The sequence below is a fragment of the Bombyx mori genome, chromosome 12, assembly GCF_030269925.1.
Source record: "Bombyx mori chromosome 12, ASM3026992v2".
In the NCBI taxonomy this organism is placed as follows: domain Eukaryota; kingdom Metazoa; phylum Arthropoda; class Insecta; order Lepidoptera; family Bombycidae; genus Bombyx; species Bombyx mori.
Window position 1 is genome coordinate 7,657,668 of NC_085118.1, and position 20,522 is coordinate 7,678,189.

Genomic DNA, 20,522 nt, shown 5'->3' on the forward strand with positions numbered 1-20,522 from the left:
GGCAATACAAAGCCGTGCAGGACACAATACCTCTTATAACCAGTGCTGAGACAGCTTGGGGAGTGCTTTGAGGAATTATTTAAGATGATCCAAACCTCTCGATTTTAACATCGCACCGCCCGCCACCGAGAGTTCCATACATATTACCTAAAACCACCGCGTTCAACCTTAGTGCATTTCGAGATATCTTTTCTGCCACGTACCTAATATTCGGCTTTGAAATGAATTCCGGTGTTTGCTGAGAGCTATGACATGTACTTCTTCAAACGAGGCTTGCGGAGAGTACTCATGCGTATGCAGCGGTTTGGCTCTGCTCCTGGTATTGATGACGTCCATGAACGACAGTAACCATTCACCATTGGTTGGGCAGTACGCTCGTCTGCCTACAAGGGCAATAAAAAATATTTTAATAAATTGATAGGGACTGAAATGATTTAATAAATAAAACTAGCTGCTGTACAAAAAAAACAATTTATTTGGCAACTATCCGATTTTAAATAACACAAATGATTTGTATAAGTAACGACTGTGTCATGATTTAAATAGAAAAAACAAACAATAGGTATAACCTACAATTTTTTTTTTTCTTTCTACTTAGTTATGGTACTTGGTTTAATGTAATATTTTAATAAATTAAATTTATTAATCAATTTAAAAAATGAACACGTTTAAAGCAGACACAGACGTGACTTTTCATAATAACGTGTACAAATTGATTTGAAATCAATACATCGGTAAACAAATAGATTAAATTACAACAATTTTCATAAAATTAAAATACAACATAAAATTTAAAAAATCTATAAAACAAGTTGGTAACTAATAAAAAATTTAAAATCAGTACCTGTTTTATTTAATATTTAAAATACTGTTTACAGTTTTGTCAGGGACTTTATTACGATTCGTACGTCCATCTAAATGTCTAAAGAATATTTTAACCTGTCTTAAAAGACAGACATGGCGACTGCATTATATAAAGTACCACCAAAGAATGCACCAATTCTTTATTCAGTTTTAATTTAAACAATACATGATGTAAGTAAAAACATTAATACTCTCTCGAACTCGACTCGAGTCGAAATTCCGTTGTTTCGTGTTACCCGGTAAGATCGAAAATACTTCTGCATTGTTATAAATTCATGTCACTTTTATTTTATTTAAAAAAAAAAATTAACCTTGCTAGTTTTAGGATGTAATTTTTAATACGGACATTCGATTTGCTTGATTTCAAAAAATGAAATCAACATTGTTATAGTCTGTGTCGATTAATACGTTTTACATCATAAAACTCCTACACAATCTAAAACAATATCAAAAGTATAAACTCACAAACTACTGATAATATTGTAAATTATTTTTTTATCAGTCCAAGAAAGAGACTAAGTAGTAAATAGTCAGAATTTTTGAAAAAAAAAACAAACCGCTTTTTTTTTCAATTAATTCCCGAAACGGTTGTCTTAGCAATCGTTTTGAAAGTACGTTAACTTGCCCATAGGCACAGCTCACTGATTTTCTTGCCGAATCTTCTCAGTGGGTTGCGATTCCAATCCGGTGGTAGATAGTGCCCAGCACTGCCCTTGCTAGGGCCAGTGCTAGCAACACCTCCGGTTTGAGCCCCGAGAGCTCACCTACACGCTAGGGTAACTATGATATAGCCTCTCAAGGCTTTTTTTAGGGGATTTTATGACTTGGTAACTAAGACATTTAGATCAAGTCTTATTTTAATTTATATTCTTATTTTTATGAAAAATTATATTATGGAGTGAAATTAAATGAAATAAGATGAGATGATATGGATGAAATTTCTCCCTAATAATCTCAGTAAAATTGTGGTCATTTACTGAGACTTTTTCAGTGGACCTATTTTGTAGGATGCCGAGAAGTTTCGTTGAAGTTAATAAACCACCGTTATTACATATTTAAACCAGAAGCTAATTCTATTAAGGCTGAGCTCGCGAGCTCACCTACCCTTTCGGGCATAACTGTAATAGCCCCTTAGGCTACCAACGAATAGGTAGGGGAAAAAAAGAACGAAATATACGAACGGAACGATTGGAAGATAGAAATAAGATTCGAATAACCGATTCGATAATTGAATATCATTAAACACAAGACGACTTTGCACTTTACGCCTATAACTATACAATTGTACGACTGACTGGCGTTGGAGAAATGATAATTGAGAAATGATGATTTTGAAATAATCAATCAATTTTCTTAAGTTATTGCATGATTTTAAATTTATCACAATATTATAAAATGTTATAAAAGTTGCATTATTATTGGAAACAGACAAACATACATACATACAATAGATTGGGAGGAGGGTTGGCTGAGCCTTTGCTCGCCCACCTGTCCTGGTGATACTGGAAAGGCCTCCGGGCCACCAGTAATCCTTCAATCATAAAAAAAAAAGATTGGGAGGAATAGAGACTACAGTTCGAATAGGGACAAATCTGGGATGTCACAATACTTTTGTTGGGTTGTTAGAATTTTAACTTTGTTGCACTGAAAACGACTTTGATTTGGGGTTTAAGAATATTATAGAGTTTAATTTAGTCATCAAAACTTTGTAACTCATAAAATATATTAAAAAGTTAATTACCTAAATTTAGGTACCTACCTAACAACTAAATAGTGCCAGCCCTATCGAAAAACTCTATTGTCCCCATACGTAACCTGATTCACCCCAAAGCCAAGGTGAATCGGGTCAAGCTATTTTTTTTAGTTTTTGTGTATATGAATGAACTATGTATAATAATGCATCTTATATAATAATTTAAGCCTCTGAAACCATTTTAATCTCAATTTTATTGGTATTAACCTAAGATAGACTATTGAAAATTTGTGTTGGAATTGGAAAGGGTCCCGGTTCCCCCAATCTACGGTATCTAATTATATAGCTACAAGGTGTCATCTTCGAATTTGTACTATTATTTAAATAAGTTACAAGGTAGTCCAGCTCATAGATCGATCCAGCACAATAAGAATCAGTGAGTTGTATTTACCAATATATTTTCCAATTGTTTATTTTATCGGAGCACTTTTAATTATTCTGCCACTGAGTTCATGAACAGAGTCCGCTGTTTGTCTGTTGCCAAAACATTGTAATAACAAATTTTTACATTTAACAAAACGTGTTGAGAACATAATAAGGTGATCAAATTCCCCAAAACAAAAATAAGTTCATGCGGATCGTTCTTGCAAGTGCGAGACTTGTCCGAGTCTTGAAAATAAATAATTTGTTACTAATCGTTCTTTTTATTATCTTCGAAGGTTGTAAGGGTTTACCACCACACTTTAATTATCATAACGGTCGATTCATTTTGAACCACACAAATTTAGAGAGAGACAGCCGTGAGGTCAAGGCTCTGAACCAAGAAGTACAGTCAAATTCTATAGGAACGGTTCCACGACTAAAAAATGAGTCTACGGGTATTCTTAACTTAGCTGATAACCGTTTTCTGGTCAAACAGGCGCTGGTTTTGAGATGATGTTATAATTGCGTGTTGTTGTGTGCGCGTTGATGCGGCGGCGGCGGGGCGGCGGCAGCGGGGAGGCGGGGGGGCGGGCGCGCCAGCAGCGCCTGGTGCAGCGCCCAGACCGCCAGCGGGCGCATGTACGCGATGGAGCGGTGGTTGCCGTTCTCGTACAGCGCCTCCGGGGTCTCGAACGACAGACCCATCTGCGTCAGCGTGTGGTACAGACCACCCGCAGTCACGAACGCTTCGTCGTGCATATCTGGAAATTGATAATGACGTCTTTTTTTAGCCTCGAGTGGGACCTTTGGCGGGAACGCGAGGAGTGAAGTTGGTGATTTGTTTTATTTTGTCTATTTAAGTGCACAAATGTGGGACGTAACTTCTCGGGATCCTACAAAAAGTCCACTGAAAAAGTAAATGACCACCATTTTACTAAGATTATATTTCATCCCATTTCATCTCATTTCACACATTTGATTTCATCCCAGTTGATTATTTTTCATAAAAATTAGAATATAAATTAAAATAAGACTTGACCTAAAGGTCTTAGTTACCAGGTCATAAAATCCCTCCAAAAAAAATTTGCCTCTCAAGGCGTTACCCTACGCTATCCTAGCGTGTAGATGAGCTCTCGGGGCTCAAACCTTTTTTTTTTTTTTTTTATATTCCTACCTAAGCTGAGAGCCTTGAGAGGCTATGTCAGCGTAACCCTAACTTTTGTAGGTGAGCTCACGGGGCTCAAACCTGATGACGTTGCTAACACGAACCCTAGCAAGAGCCGTGCTTCGCAGAATCTACCACCGGATCGGAAACGCGACCCACTGAGAAGATCCGGCGAGAAACTCAGTGGGCTGTGTCTGGGAGTTAATTTACTCGTCGAGCCCTTCGTCGCAAGCGACGGGTTCGACGAGAACGGTGACCGGTGCTTGAAGTACCTAGAAGCACCGTTAGTGGATCGGGAGGATCCGAGATGACGTGTTTTGGGCGACGTCGACTGCTTTCCATACTGTCCGCAGGATCGGGAATGTAGTTACCGGCGGCCACGATGAGAGGGTTCTCGTGTCGTGCCGCTTTATCGAAGTGGCGCATTGACGCCGACTGCATATACTTACTGGGGCTCAAACCTGACGACGTTGCTAACACTGACCGACGGGGGATAAAGGTAATTTGCGTTTTCTCTTTGTTATTATTACCGATTCTATTTTTGGAAATTTCTCTAATATCCTACTTTTTTTATTGCTTAAATGGGTGGACGATCTCACAGCCCACCTGGTGTTAAGTGGTTACTGGAGCCCATAGACATCTGCAACGTAAATGCGCCACCCATCTTGAGATTTAATAAGTTCTAAGGTCTCAAGTATAGTTACAACGGCTGCCACACTCTTCAACCCGAAACGCATTACTGCTTCACTACAGAAATTGGCAGGGTGGTGGTATCTACCCATGCGGACTCACAAGAGGTCCTTACCTTTACCACCTCCTTTCCACTTTCCTTCGTTTACAGAGGAGAAGAATTTAAAAAAAACACATTTTTTTAATACAAGTGTTACCTTCGTAGACCATGAGCGAGGCCAGGCCGTACGTGACTCCGATCCAGACCTCCTCGCTCTGCAGCGCGACGGTGTGCACGTGCCCCTTCCCTTCGGCCACAAATCCGTTCACGGCGCCCATTTTGCCCCCTTTGAACTTCATCACGTTATTGTCGAAAATTGTTTTCAGTGCTTTTCGCACATTCGCTTGCGGGAACACCGCTTCGGTCCATCCGGACGCCCGCAGGAACCTTGTGGAAGAGAACACATCAATGGCTACCTTAAAAACGAAATCACAACAAAAATACGTTACGCAAATTACCATATTTTTACTGGTGGTAGGACCTTTTGTTAGTCCGCGCGGGAGGGTGTCGCCACCCTGCCTATTTTTGCCGTGAAGAGGTATTGCGTTTCGGTTTGAAGGTTACGGCAGCCGTTGTAACTATACTTGAGACCTTAGAACTTATTAAATTTCACCGTAGTAGAATTCATCCATACTTCCTGGAGCCACAGCGTTCGTCTACAGTGCGTTTCCAGAGATCTTTTTTGCCACGTACCATCCGGCTTAGGAATGAGCTCCTCTCCACGGTGTTTCCCGAGCGCTATGACTTGTCCTTCTTCAAACGAGGCTTGTGAAGAGTACTCAACGGTAGGCAGCGGCTTGACTCTGCTCCTGGCATTGCTGAAGTGCATGGGCTCCAGTAACTACTTAACACCAGGTAGGCTGTGAGCTCGTCCAAACATCTAAGCAATAAAAAATAAAAAAAATACCAGTGTCCCGCCAATTGATCCGCCATTATCACTTTTTCGTTGGCCGGTTTGGTGTCGAACCGGTAGTAGGAGCCGACCCAGAGCTTCTCTTGGTACGCGGCCTGCGCCCTCTGCAGGCGCTCGGCGAACTCGCGCTCGTCGTCCTCGCGGCCGAGGATCTGCGCCATGGTCCGCACCGCGCCCAGCGCCGCCACCCACAGCCCGCCGCAGTACGCGCTGCACTCGCAACGATAACACGCATTTCAATCTATTGTCATAATATACAGGGTGTCCCAAAATTCAACAGGCATCGACAACAAAAATAAAAAAAATATATAATTAAAACTCGATTATATTAAATTACTTATGATTAATTTATATTTAATTGGGAAATGATGCCCAACAAAATTTTCCTGTAAATTGTGAGACAATTAGAAAAAATATATATTTCATCACTTAAAATTAGTTCAGCGCAATCAGACAACTACGAATGAATGTTGACCGAGACCGCGCTACCGTGGACATTATTGTAGTCCCAAAGGATTCTGTTTAAGGGAGAGTAAGCAACTAAATTCGAACGAGCGGGCTTTCTTATAAACAGTTTATATTTCTTCGTTCTTCGTAAGTACTTAGGGGCTGATATTTTTATCTGTGTTAAGAAATTAAGTGTGTCGGTTATACTACCCATTAGTTTCCCCCGGTTAAGAGTTATGATAGTATATAGATTTCGTGATCCGTATTAAGATGAAGTTTTTACTACAGGACAACAAGGACACCTCACCTGGGTCCCGTCATCACCCATATGTCGTAGGTCTGGTCGGGGAAGCCGTCGTTCTCGATGAGTCCGTCGCCGTCGCGGTCCCAGGCGGCGGCGCGGCGCAGCAGCGAGACGCAGGCGGGGTACATGTCGGCGAGGTAGCGACTGTCCTGCCACACGTTGGCGGGGGGGTCGCGCGGCTCCGCGACGCTCTCGCCGGCGCCGACCTCCTCCTCGCCGCTTCTGTACAGCAGCTCGAGGATGTCGGCGACGTCACGCGGCGCGCGATCCTGCGGCGTCGCGGCGGGGGGCGGCGGGGGGGACGGCGCGGGGGCGGGACGCGCGGACTCGTCGCACTGTCCCGTGGCGCGAGAGTACAGGTCGTCCTCGGTTCCCTCCCTCACGTCGTCTATGAACGGCATGGACCTGTACAACCTGTGATGGTCATGTGTCACGTTTAGAGAAACCTTGAAAACGTGAGAAAAAAACATACGATCTTCAAGTATCAAAGATCTTTTTACTGGTGGTAGGACCTCTTGTGAGTCCGCGCGGGTAGGTACCACCACCCTGCCTATTTCTGCCGTGAAGCAGTAATGCGTTTCGGTTTGAAGGGTGGAGAAGCCGTTGTAACTATACTAAAACTTTAGAACTTATATCTTTTTTTTTTTATTGCTTAGATGAGTGGACGAGCTCACAGCCCACCTGCTGTTAAATGGTTACTGGAGCCCATAGACATCTACAACGTAAATGCGCCACCCACCTTGAGATATAAGTTGTAAGGTCTCAATTATAGTTACAACGGCTGCCCCACCCTTCAAACCGAAACGCATTACTGCTTCACGGCAGAAATAGGCAGGGTGGTGGTACCTACCCGTGCGGACTCACAAGAGGTCCTACCACCAGTAACTACGCAAATTATAATTTTGCGGGTTTGATTTTTATTACACGATGTTATTCCTTCACCGTGGAAATCAATCGTGAACATTTGTTGAGTACGTATTTCATTAGAAAAATTGGTACCCGCCTGCGGGATTCGAACACCGGTGCATCGCTCAACACGAATGAACCGGACGTCTTATCCGTTAGGCAACGACGACTTCAAATCAATATCTCAAGGTGGGTGGCGCATTTACGTCGTAGATGTCCATGGGCTCCAGTAACCAATTAACACCAGGTGGGCTGTAAGCTAGTCCGCCCATTAAAGCACTAAAAACAAAGTGATAGTAAAGCATTTTGTAGTAATTCAGATTAGAATATCTTATATTGCTTCACTTCACAAGTTTATTTCATGCGAAAGACATGCTGCAGATAAAGGTTTATACTAAAGCTCACAAACTGCCGGAAACTTGACGAATCATCAATCCTCTTCTAACGCCCGCGTTAGAGTGAGATAGAGGAAGTTTTCAAACGAAAACGCATTATGAGTCATAGTGATTATTAAGGGTCAGTTTTGTTTGAAGTTTGAAAATAACGTGGAAATGCTTGAACGTTGATTCGGATTTCGTTTAGAAGAGTCAGAGTCTAAGGAAAACTCACATCGAAAGTAGCGCGAAAACCTACATAGCTCTTGTGCCATATGAAGGCGCAACGAGGCAGGCAGCGACAAAATGGAAACTAATTTTGCAAACAAATTTATTTATATTTATTTTATTTTATTGCTTAGCTGGGTCGACGAGCTCACAGCCCACCTGGTGTTAAGCGGTTACTGGAGCCCATAGACATCTACAACGTAAATGCGCCACCCACCCTGAGATATAATTTCTAAGTTCTCAGTATAGTGTTATTTTTATTAATCTATAATTCCATCCACAAAATGAATAAGCGCTTTCTCACCTAATTCCTATGAGTCTTTTAAATTAAACTGAATTATCTTACTTGTCATCGGTGAAGGGAGCAGCGTAGGCACGTAAGACTCTATAGTCCCGTATCACTTGAAGGATAAACTTCAAATTGAGATCCTTCCAATCGCTGACATCGTGGATATTGTAAGAATTTATATTCACAAACGGCTTTCCATCTGTCAACAAAAATTTTATAAAGTGACACACAAAAAAATATAATATATACACTTTTATGTATTTACTAGCGACCCGCCCTCGCTTCGCTTCGGAAACATTAAATTTTATTATTGGTAGGCGAGTTCCGCCATGTTGCGCGCGGTACGACAATAACTGCGGGTGACGCCGCGGGGCGAAGCTAGTCTAAAAAGCCTAAGTTACTCCTTATATCATCAGCTACCTATTAATGAAAGTCTCATCAAAATCGGTCAAGCCCTTCCAGAGATTAGCCGGAACAAACAGACAGACAGACAGACAAAAATTGTAAAAAAGGTTATTTTGGTGTATGTACCGTATATATTATATTCATATGCATGTAGTAAAAAGTTATTTCAATATTACAAACAGACATTCTAATTTTATTTATATGTATAGATTCATACTTTACCTGGATCGCCTAGGTCGTGAGGTACGGAATCTTTGATCTTGAATTTCACTACTTTACCGTCATATAATGACTTTCTACTTTTTTCACTTTCAAGACCTATAGTATCGCGAAACATATACTGCAGCGCCACCTAAAACAAACGACAATGACATCAACAATGTCAAAAGAATTTTTCAAAATCCATGCACTATAATGTACTACTACTCACCTGTAAATTTGGCCACAGCTGCGCTAGAGCAAAAGACGCGTAAAAATGGACGTCATATGTATTGTACATTTTATACTCATGTCCTTCTAAATATCCAAATAAGCCGAATTCATGCCTGAGATAAGAGAAATTTATGGTTTTAACAAAATTTTAAATGACATACATATATTTACAATGCAAATTGTTCGGCTAGCGATACAAGTGACGTTTTTGCAACTTTACAGGAGAGCCATTTAAAGTTTAAAATTTGAAAAAAATATCATAACAAAGAACACTTCTACGGCTATTTGAATGGAGTAAACTTAATTGAAGTTCAATTGAAAACATCGAACTCTAAATGCTAAAACCAAATAACATGCTACTGGTGGTAGGACTTCTTGTGAGTCCGCGCGGGTAGGTGCCACCACCCTGCCTATTTCTGCCGTGAAGCAGTAATACGTTTCGGTTTGAAGGGTGGGACAGCCGTTGTAACTATAACTATACTTAAGACCTTAGAACTGATATCTCAAGGTGGGTGGCGCATTTACGTCGTAGATGTCTATGGGCTCCAGTAACCACTTAACACCAGGTGGGCTGTGAGCTCGTCCACCTATCTAAGCAATAAAAAAAAACATGCACCTTTAATCACAAAGATAATGACGCGTATTAAGCGAAATGTCACTTAAACCAAATAGCATTTCACCCCGCGATATATATATTTACCTAGGATCCGTTTCTGGAAATTCGTCGCTTGCATCAAACCAAATCGTTCCGCCATCGGCGACAAAATAAAGCTCGTTCATTAAGGCACTTTTCAACCAGTCTGGTATATTGCTTAAATACAAATGATATTTATTAATTACTAGTTGACCCGGCAGTCTTCGTAGTGCCTCAATCGATAAATAAAAAACCTAAACTTTTGTATAAAATAAAATTAAAACAAACAAAAGGAATCCGTCCGTCGGACACATCAAAGGAAAAACAAAATTGTTTGTTTTTATATAATTCAGAGCATTTTCATATTTATCTACGTTTTAAACCTTCTCTGGACTTCCCCGAATAATTCAAGACCAAAATTAGCCAAATCCGTCCAGCCGTTCTCGAGTTTTAGCGAAACTAACGAACAGCAATTCATTTATATATATAATTGTGCAGTGACAATGATTGAAAGAAATTTATTTTACTTTATACTTACTAATTAGTTAAAATTGGCTCCTGCCATTCAAGAAGCTGTTTTTCCCAATTTTTGTAATGCTTTAGAGCGTAGGCAGCTATGCTCGCACCGGCTATGCCGTCACTACCAAAATATTTCGTGTAAAATCTGAAAATAATAATTCCACGATTGTATTGTTTGAAATAGTTCCAAGGTCAGGTAATTTGCTAATTGGTATATGTTTTTTTTTTATTGCTTAGATGGATGGACGAGCTCACGGCCAACCCGGTGTTGAGTGGTTATCGGAACCCATAGACATTTACAACATAAACGCCGCCACGAACCTTTAGACATGAGTTCTAAGATCTCACTTGTAACAGTACAACGGTTGCCACGCCCTTGAAACTAAAATGCATTACTGCTTCAAGGCAGAAATAGGCGGGATGGTGGTACCTACCCGTGCGGACCCACAAGACGCCCTGTCGCCAGTAATAAACAGGGTGTTTATAATTTTTCGTTCGAAAAACCACTATGCTAACCATATAATAATAAATATAAATTTTCAATAGGTTCACTAGGGCGGGTACGTCCGTCAACTGCCATATGAAAATAAACAGGATTCTAGGTTTAAACTTTTATACTTTTTACAATGCGGAATAAAATTGTACTTAATTTAGCAAATGCATAGTTTATCGCGTACATCACGATAACATTCGTGATCTTGTATTAAATAAAATATATTTACCTTCTGTGAATTTTTTTGTCGTTTCTATATTTAACTACAGGCATATCCCAGGCCAGACAAAACTCCGTTGAACTAACTCCCCCTGGATCTAACGATATGACGCTGGACAGGGCGACTGAATCACCTAAAAATATATATGAAAGTTATTAAGCTATTGCATAGCCTTTATCGCGGGCTTTGAGCGCGGCGACCGAATCAAGAAATTCTGAAACGAAAATAAAACCTAACACCCCCACTCCGCTTATCATGTAGCTCGCGTTCAACACATTCACACGTTGCGCTTGTGTAGTGTTTGTGAATAAGCGCGCGGCGTCCCGTCGCACTGCATGCGCATCATGAAATGTCTGCCCATCTCTCTCTCGCGCGGTCTAGCTTATGAGTGTGAAGGGGACAATTAATGTTTTGTTTTGTTAATGTTTATAAATATAGCGTGGTCTTATTTTATTATTGTTTTAATATTAAATTATTATTCTCTAATTATAATTCGATAAGTTGATAAAAATGCTATGCAATAGCTTTACCGCGGCAGTCCCTGAGTGCCACACGTGTTTTGTTTTGTTTTTCAGTGTCAACCTTGGTTAATAGTCTTGGTAGTAATTCGAAAAAAGTATAATGTTGCATTGATTGTCACAATCTTGTATTGAACATACATAATTTAAATGACACAGATTAGGGCAGAAATTCCCAAAGTGATCAATATCGGTTTCACAAGGGTCGACCGAAACGTAATCTAAATTTTGGGCATCGAAGAAGTCTAAAAATCAACCCCCATTATTTGTCCTTATCCCAACGAGTTCTTATTTGAAACTGATGAATGAACTACATGATACTGTACAAGTTGTGTTAAGTTTACGAACTAATTACAAGAATTATTAATATTTTCGTAGAACTTACTTTTGCTTTTATTTAGTGAATTTTATGTTTATTTTGTTAAATTATCAGAAAAAAATGTTTTCTAGAATTAGTATAGGAATAAAACTAAAGATTTTTTTTTAAAAATAATATTGTTTTGCCTATATGGGGTCTGTGGTATTAGTTTGTTTTGGAAAATGATTCTCTTGCCCAATATAGTTTGGGAATTCCTGTATTAGAGAATCAGGAAACCTTTTTTAACGAAATTCCTTTCAAATTGCGACTCATACTCACATTTATACAGTTTCTTTTTTTCTTTGTCTTTCTTTTTCTTTTGTGCGTCTTTGTCGGGAAGTTTGGGCGGCGGTGGAGTTAAGTTTGGATCCGGAGTTAGCTTCCCATCTTTCTTTATGCATTCCCAAACGTAGTTGGAAGTCTTCGCCGCGTTCCACAGGCAATAGCCCTGGTGGATCGTTTCGTCATCGACTTTCTTTTTCGCTATCGTAAACGTACATAAGCTTTCGCCGATTCTTTGCTCTAACGAAACTCCGCACGTATAGTCCTCAGAATACCTTTCCAAATCGATTTTATCTGAAAAAAAAAAAACAACTAATTTGAAAGTACAGAAAATCTCTGTATTTACGGGATATATGTTCCGTCAATATGCCGCGAATAGAGAAACCGTGAACACGGAATCGTAATTTACATATATGGGATTCTAGGTGGTACGTTCCTAGATGACAAAATAAAAACATACTTTAGGCACAGTTGTGATAAGGTCTATTTTACTTTTTTATTAGTTCATTTGATTCACGACTCGTTTACAAAAGATATTCGGTTGGACACCTACATATTGGAATTTTATCAGTGTGTATATACCGATGTAGCGATTAGATCCGCAAATTGAGAAATGTTTAGCCACGAATATATATAACTTGGGGTCGCATTTTTTTTTATCTGCGAATAGTAAAAACGCGAATGAATGAATCGCGCATAAGGAGCTATTATTGTATTGTTGCAATATATGCCCGCAAGCGATCAGACTCATGTATGTACACCTCTTATGTGAGCAGTATGCTTGGTTTCTTTTTCCTACCTATCTAGTAACCTCGAGGGGCTATGCTAGATTCACAGAACTAGATGTGCGTAGTGCCAGTTCTGTAACATTCTCGATAGCGTAAAAGTTAACTCAAATTTGTATGGAGTTGGAACAGCGCCCCTAGCGAAAAACTTAGGCTAACGTTCCAACTCCATACAAATTTGAGTTAACTTTTACGCTATCGAGAACGTTAAAAAACTCGCACTAGCACACTGAATCGCTTTGTGCCACCGTAGTTAGCAGCCTCTAAGAAATGAACATAATAAGTGCATAACATCAAAATCTCAATTGTTTTGTAATTAATAGCCGTAATACTTTTTTTATGATTGAAGGATTACTGGTGGCCCGGAGGCCTTTCCAGTTTCACCAGGACAGGTTTCAGCGACGCTGCCGTAATACTCTTTTGAACTAGATTGTATGACAGCAGAACTAAGCAATTATGACAAAAAATAATTAGGAATATGTAACATAGGACGAAAAGTGGTCTTGGATTGCAAAGTACTAGAATTGTGATGTAAAAAAATTAATGTTTCTTCACGAATGTATTATCTTTATAGTGTTTAGCTGCGTTCACAAAAGTAATCATTATTATAGAAAAAACTTCAATAAAAACAGAATAAACCTACATATTTACATACAATGTTACGTTGACTCATACAACGTTCGATTGTGAATCATAATTTCGTCGCCCAAAACACGTCATTTCGGATCCTCCCGATCCAATAATGGTGCTTTTAGGTAACTCAACCACTGGTCATCGTTCTCGTCGAACCCGTCGCATGGGACGAAGGGCTCGGCGAGTAAATTAACCTACAGACACAGCTCACTGAATTTCTCGCCAGATCTTCTCAGTGGGTCGCGTTTCCGATCCGGTGGTAGATTCTGCGAAGCACTGCTCTCGCTAGGGTCAGTGTTAGCAACGTCGTCAGGTTTGAGCCCCGTGAGCTCACATACTATTTCGGTGAATCTAGAATTAACCCCTTGAGGTTACTAGAATAGGTAGGAAAAAAAACACAATTCAACCTGTACTACAAGAGGCCTACTCTACTTTTTCTCGTTAATCAAAGCTAATTAATGATTAAATGATTAAGATTTTTAATTAAGAATTATTTATAAAGTTTCCTTATTCAATAACAACGACTAAGTACGAACGCATTTGGAAGATACTAATTATTGTTATTGCCAATGCTCTCAATCGTTAATTCGGTTTCAATTTTGAAATGTCAATAGAACGTTTCGTGAACGTGAATCGGAATTCTTAAGGAAAATTAATTTTGAACTGATATTACTTTACATATTTGCTTTTGTCATATCGGTCTGCCGATATCATGCTATTCGGGTCATACCGATAAATCTCCCAATATCATTTACCAAGTAAACGCGTTAACGGTTTAAAGTGAATAGATATCGACATTTTCAGAAGTTTTACACCTATTTTTTTCTGCTAATAACTCATAATACACTTAAGTACGCGAGCTAGGTAGGCGAGCTAGGTATGGGCATATTGAGTTTAAGCCTATAGATGTTTTTACAAGCCCGTGACCCCAATTTGCAAAAGTAATATACGGGTCCGCATAGATAGGTACTACCACCCTGCCTATTTCTGCCGTGAAGCAGTAATGTGTTTCGGTTTGAAAGGCGGGGTTACAACGACCAGGTGGGCTGTGAGCTCGTCCAACCAACTATGCAATAAAAATAAAAAAACCTGCTTACCTAATGACTTCTTCTTATTCGAACATCCCAGTACTTCGGTCCAAGTGAAACTGATGCTCACGTCTCTGCGCTCATCGGTGGTGTTAGTCGCGGTGAAAACAAAAACGGCACACGGCAAACTGCTGTCCTGTGGAATGTTAATGTAGAACAGTTTCTCGAAATTCAAATCTCGATTGATTAAAAGAGTTTTCATCATGATTCGTGTGTGTGTGTGTGTGTTTTATGTCTTTTTAAAACGCTTTTATTAACTTCAGACGTATGTATGTTTGGAACGGAATGTTTGAACATGATTTTGACCCTTTCAAAACGTCGGATTAACTCGAAATTTGGTATACTTATTAAGGACCGATGACAGTTAAATATAAAAAAAAAAATTGAAAAAAAAATATTGAAAAAATTTAAATTCAACTAAAAAATGAAAAATAAATAATAGTTTCAAAAAACTAACAAAATACGCTTTTATAGAAAATCCAACTAAAAAATAGAAAATAAGTTTTAATAAATTTGAATTAAAAATAGTGTAAGAAAAAATGATTTTATTGTATAAAAGCGTGAGGTGCTTTTCAGGATATTATCAAAATAACCCTTCTAGTCATATCTGTTCATATAATATTTATAACTACTGATACCATGCACTCCACGCTTTTTTTTTCTATAAAAGCGTATTTTGTTAGTTCTTTGAAACTATTATTCATCCTTGGCCTTCCCCGAGAGTAAGTTTTCAGGATCGAATTTCCTTAGAAAACTTGACGTTAAAACTTGAAATTTTAGTGCATTACATATTGGAATAGGCGTTAACATTTGAAATGTGTGATTATATTATTTTAGCAATTCATTAATCATGTGTACAATTACTTGAATTTTATTTCCTCAAAGGTTATTTTCAAAGAAAAATATTCGAAAAATAAATAGGTTTGCTTATCTACCTATCTATTGATAAATTATATATTTGTACAATTTCATAATTTGGAGCACACTTTATTTACTGAAAGTATCAGTAACAGATATCAATCCAAGATAAGAATAAATTTATGAATGAGTATATCTGCTGATTCGACTTCATTTTTTAATACAGTAATAGAAAATGCATGTTCGGAAATTTAGCATACATTGCCTACGACTTTACAGAATATTTAATGTATCTAAGATTATCGTGAGGTCGCAAACATAAATGCACACAAATCAATGTCACAATTAACTTGACGAATTAATCTCTGCAAAAAAACTGCTAACAAACTTATGCAAAGACTCTTTTTTATTCTGTTTTATTTCCTTTTGTAGGTAGACAAGCATACGGCCAGCCTACGACGTCAGCGATGTCACTGGCACAATCAAGCCGGCGACTACGCCTGGGCACTCTCCGAAAACTACATTTGAATAAAGTAGAGCAACATAAAGTGCATGTTATATCGCGCATGCTATCATCCATATCCATACAGATACGTGAAGCAAAAACTTTGTACCCTTTTTTACGAAAATTGCGCGGACGGAGGAGTATAAAATTTCCCACACTAATCGAGAATATAGAGGAGTGCAGAATGCAGACCTTTTTTTTAATTTTGCATAAAAAATACTTTATACATTTAAAAAACATTACGCACACTACCATGTATTTGACACACGCACGCATATATATACGCTTTTGTTTACTGTCAAACTTTTGTTATTGTTTAAAGTATGTGGTCAAATTGAGAATAGATTGTCTATAGTGTAGTCTTGACGAAATCTGTGATTATAAAAGTATATTCTTTGACAAGAGAATCATAATAATGTTCAAACTTATAATTTCCATTAATTATAGTCGAATTTCGACTACTGTGGAGCCACTAGTCCATATAGACTTACATTCCATCAATAAACAGCATATCATTTAGATGTGAGATGCGGTTTTAAGCGGTAGACAGCGGCTTGGCTCTACCCCTGGCATTGCTGAAGTCCATGGGCAACGGTAACCACTCACCATCAGGTGGGCCGTATGCTCGTCTGCCTACAAGGGCAATAAAAAAAATATATGCGTAAACTCGTAGCAAGAACCTCGCCCTTGTACTCCAGGCTTCAGTCCACCAGTGAATGATATTTGCAAGAAGATAGCCAGCTGCGATCCTGTCTGTTTTTGAGAATGGTTCAAATTCGCCCCATTAAGGTTCTAAAGTCCCCATAATATTTGCATCACTGATCATCAAAATTATGTAAATAATTTATGTTATTTTAAATAAAATATTCAAATAGTAATAGAATTTTTTATTAACATGTGAACGCCAAATGAAAAATTGGGTATTTTCATTCAGGTCACAGTGCTCACCAGTGAGCGTTATTTTACAGAACCGTTCGGGCCACGAGGGTCACCCGTAAATCAGGTGAGGATTACAACGTAAGCCTTTCCTACAAGCCGCAGATTTGCTATGAAACAAAACACGCCTGGAAGTAAGCCGCATTACCCTTTAACAGAACCAAACACCTTGGTTTTCAAATCTAATAGAAAGTTGTAATTTTTATAAAGATTATAGCCTTTTAAAATATCTTAAGAACTAGACAGTAAAAGTCAGTAATTTTTATCTTCCCTGCAAAATAACGCATTTTATAAATTTCAGAATTAAAATCTCAAGTTGATAAAAAGTAGTGATTCCATGCTTGTGGCTTGGCTCGAAAGGTATACTACACTAGGCCCACCAGTGGGCCACTTGTCCTTAGCTAACAATGAACATTTCACTAAAATTATCTGATTTGGTGTAAATTTTTATCTTATTTTTTAATGCTGATACAAGATACTTGTAATGTCAATAATAATCATCTAACCAAAAAATAGGATTCAAAATATCAACAATGTTTATTTTATATTGTAATAATACTAACCTTATAGTTATGAGGTATTACTGGTGATATTTGTCTACACACAAGTTTCACACCATATTTTGACAGATCATATGTTGTCCATGCCCTCGGATACAGTGCTGTGTATTCACATTTTGCACCATCAAGGTTCCATTCCCAAGATGCCGGGGCTTTCTTTGGTTTGCTAAAAATTACAAAGTATTATGTGAAGCAGCCATTACAAACTTCTTATTAATATTTCCATTATACATTTATATCTTTATACATCAATTTACTACAATCTTGCTGATAAAGAAAAATCATATTTTTCAGGGCTATTTGCTTTTCCATTATGCCGATTTAGAGTTCTTTTTGAAAATTAACTGTTTAAGACTGTATAAAATTGGACAAACACCCAAAAAAATATTTTATTTTAAATCTTAAAAATTCTATTTAAAATATTGAAAAATTATTTAAAAAACAAGCAGACATGAGTAAACAAAAATTCATAGCCTTCCTGGAGTTCAGAATTTACAATACAGTGAAGACTTAATAGTTTACAGACCTACCTGTAGGTGGAAAGAACTGATTGGAATATTGTCTCATTGTTAGCATTCCTTATGTTTACAATAAACTGGCATTCTGGGACAGTGACATATTCATATATACCAGGATGTAGTTGAAAACGACAAAATTCCCCTTTAAAACCCCTCCCTATGGTTCCACCTCCAATTCCACCAATGGGACATCCTAAAAAAAAATTTATAATATTTATTTTAATAATTTTACTTGCATCAAATTGATTTTTAGGTAATTTTTTACTTACCGTACATTCGCTGTGCTGAAATCATTTGGAAATAATCCATTATTGGACGCCTTTTACGCAGTTTTTTGCTCAAACAATACTTGAAATACCTAAGGAAACAGTTTAGCCATTATTATAAATTAACCAGCTTTAGTTACATGTTATCATGAAATTAAAGCATCATATTAAATCATCATATTATTATAAATTCGTTTAATTTCTTACCTGACTGAAAGCGGTATCATGTCCAGTATTTGTTTTGGTCTTGGAATTATAATCTGCTTGCTCTTCAGGGGAAATTCATGATCTAAGGGAAGTTTTAAGCCGAATTTCGATGGTTTGTCCATTTCAAAATCGCGGTGTTCTTTGGCTGCGGGTTCGATATCCATTGCAATACCTAATAAGAATCGTTTTTGGGATGTAAATTTTTTTTACAACCTTAATGATGATGACTGGATCTACAACATAACTAATATTAGTTATATTTTTTTCGTTTTACTACAATAAAAGCTTTTTTAAAGGCTGATTATTTTAAATATTATGTGTAGGTATTAACTATGCTGAGGACCTAATGAAATCAAACTTCAAACCCTATGACGTTTAAATCAAAGAGTAAGATTTATTTTGCTTCAATTTGACTGATATATCAGCAAAGGGAATGTTAGCCATATAGTCTACAATTAAAGAGAAGTAATCTTCTGTTCTATGTATTTTATTAGCCAAAAAGAAGTTCCTCATTGAATTAAAAACTTCCACCCGAATTTAAATTTATTTAAAAAGCTACGTACAAAGTTTAAATGAAATAAAGATTAAAAGCAACATAACTTGAGTCTACTCACCATCACGCTGTTATTTAAAGCTGAGTAGTACATTTCCTGATAAAGACTGGATGCGAAAGGCAGCAGCAGACTGAAATTAATGGAGTGCATGTGAAGAGCTACACTCAGCATTGTGCGGACACAGCTTGAAGAAGAGAGAGAGAGTATACTCACGCTATGCATGTATGCTATGAACTCCGCTAACCACTAATCATCATACAGTAGCATGTTTATAGTATGATTTTATAGCCCTCACTTCTATAATCGGTTAACGATTTGCTAAAATATTATGTTTAAATATTTTCATAAAAAGAAACCCACAGTAAGCAGTTGGGTGGTGGTAACTATTCGTGCGGGCTTAGAAATTGTTCTACCACCAGTAATTAAGCACATTATAAGTCAAGTTAAGTTATGGTTTAATTTTTAATAGAAGATGTTATCCCTTCACCTTGGAAGTCAATCATAAACATAATAATATGTTTTGCACTTTATTAGAGAAATTGGTACCTATCTGCGGGATTCGAACATCGTTGCATCGGTTGATACAAACGCACCGGGTGTTTTATTCTTTAGGCCATGATGACGTCAAAAGGCTTACCATTATCGAATGTAACCATTCAGCTCGGTTGTGCCACAAATACGGTAGGGACAGCCATTTCACAAAAGTATATAAATAAATTTCAAACATTGTAATTAATATACTTAAAATTACGAAAAGTTTTTCAAATATGAGGTGACAAGTTAAAGTTGTCTATTTTTTGTGTAAATTTAGTAGTTCTTCCTTATTTTAAAATTACGGCTTATTTACCTTTTGCCAACCGTGAAAGCACACATGTGGCAAAAAGTTAAATATTGTTGGATGTGAATTTTGGGGATATTTCAAAAAGTCTCAGTAAGGTCTTACCAATGTATTGAGGGGCTATTTCTTTTCATATTAACATCTACGGTGTTGATTTATCACAATTAATTCAGCTTTATAATTACTTTCATCTACATAATTACTAGTTCTATGTAATACATTTAAAAAAAAACAGATATGCCTTTGGAACCGATGATTGATTTATGAGCTATATTCCCTTTGCCTAGGCAATGAACGAGGAAAAGTTATCACTAGTGCTTACTCTTGAAGAATGACTCGATTGTTCCTCGAGTGAGCGAATATTTCACTGCAACCAACAATTCCAACGTGTTGCATTTCTAAAAAAAATGATTAAAATATAAGTAAAAATAGATAGAATTTTTAGTATGTTCCTTACGTAATAAGAGTGCCTTCCAGAAACGAATAACCTTAGCAGTGAAGGAATGACCTTAAAGTCTTGTCGAATAATGCCGGGATAATTAATGCCGTCTTTTGAGATGAGAAAATAAATTATTAA

At 37.7% G+C, this 20,522-nt stretch overlaps 1 protein-coding gene across 2 annotated transcripts; it reads right to left on the reverse strand.

The window, feature by feature from the left end:
* Positions 1–455: 455 nt before the first annotated feature.
* Positions 456–18,939, reverse strand: LOC101743464 (non-lysosomal glucosylceramidase). Of its 2 annotated transcripts, none has more exons than XM_012693240.4 (16): positions 18,554–18,939; positions 18,350–18,438; positions 18,093–18,273; positions 17,566–17,728; positions 14,713–14,839; positions 12,195–12,491; positions 11,049–11,172; positions 10,346–10,471; positions 9,874–9,984; positions 9,172–9,286; positions 8,964–9,093; positions 8,394–8,535; positions 6,543–6,953; positions 5,783–5,998; positions 5,033–5,262; positions 456–3,741 (listed from the first exon to the last, which is right to left on the reverse strand). In XM_012693240.4, the coding sequence occupies exons 1-16, from the start codon at positions 18,715–18,717 to the stop codon at positions 3,497–3,499; spliced, it is 2,871 nt and encodes a 956-aa protein (XP_012548694.2). In that variant the 5' UTR covers positions 18,718–18,939; the 3' UTR covers positions 456–3,496. The 2 variants fall into 2 exon arrangements, with proteins under 2 accessions (XP_012548694.2, XP_012548695.2); XM_012693241.4 differs by having other exon boundaries at positions 6,543–6,944; positions 18,554–18,917.
* Positions 18,940–20,522: the final 1,583 nt, after the last annotated feature.

Coding starts and splice junctions, on each gene's coding strand:
- LOC101743464 (XM_012693240.4), bottom strand. CDS start 18,717: ATGGATATCGAACCCGCAGCCAAAGAACACCGCGATTTTGAAATGGAC. Junction 11,173..12,194: donor AAAAAAGAAACTGTATAAAT/GTGAGTATGAGT, acceptor ATATATTTTTAG/GTGATTCAGTCGCCCTGTCC. Junction 3,742..5,032: donor CTCGCTCATGGTCTACGAAG/GTAACACTTGTA, acceptor ATCAATTTCCAG/ATATGCACGACGAAGCGTTC.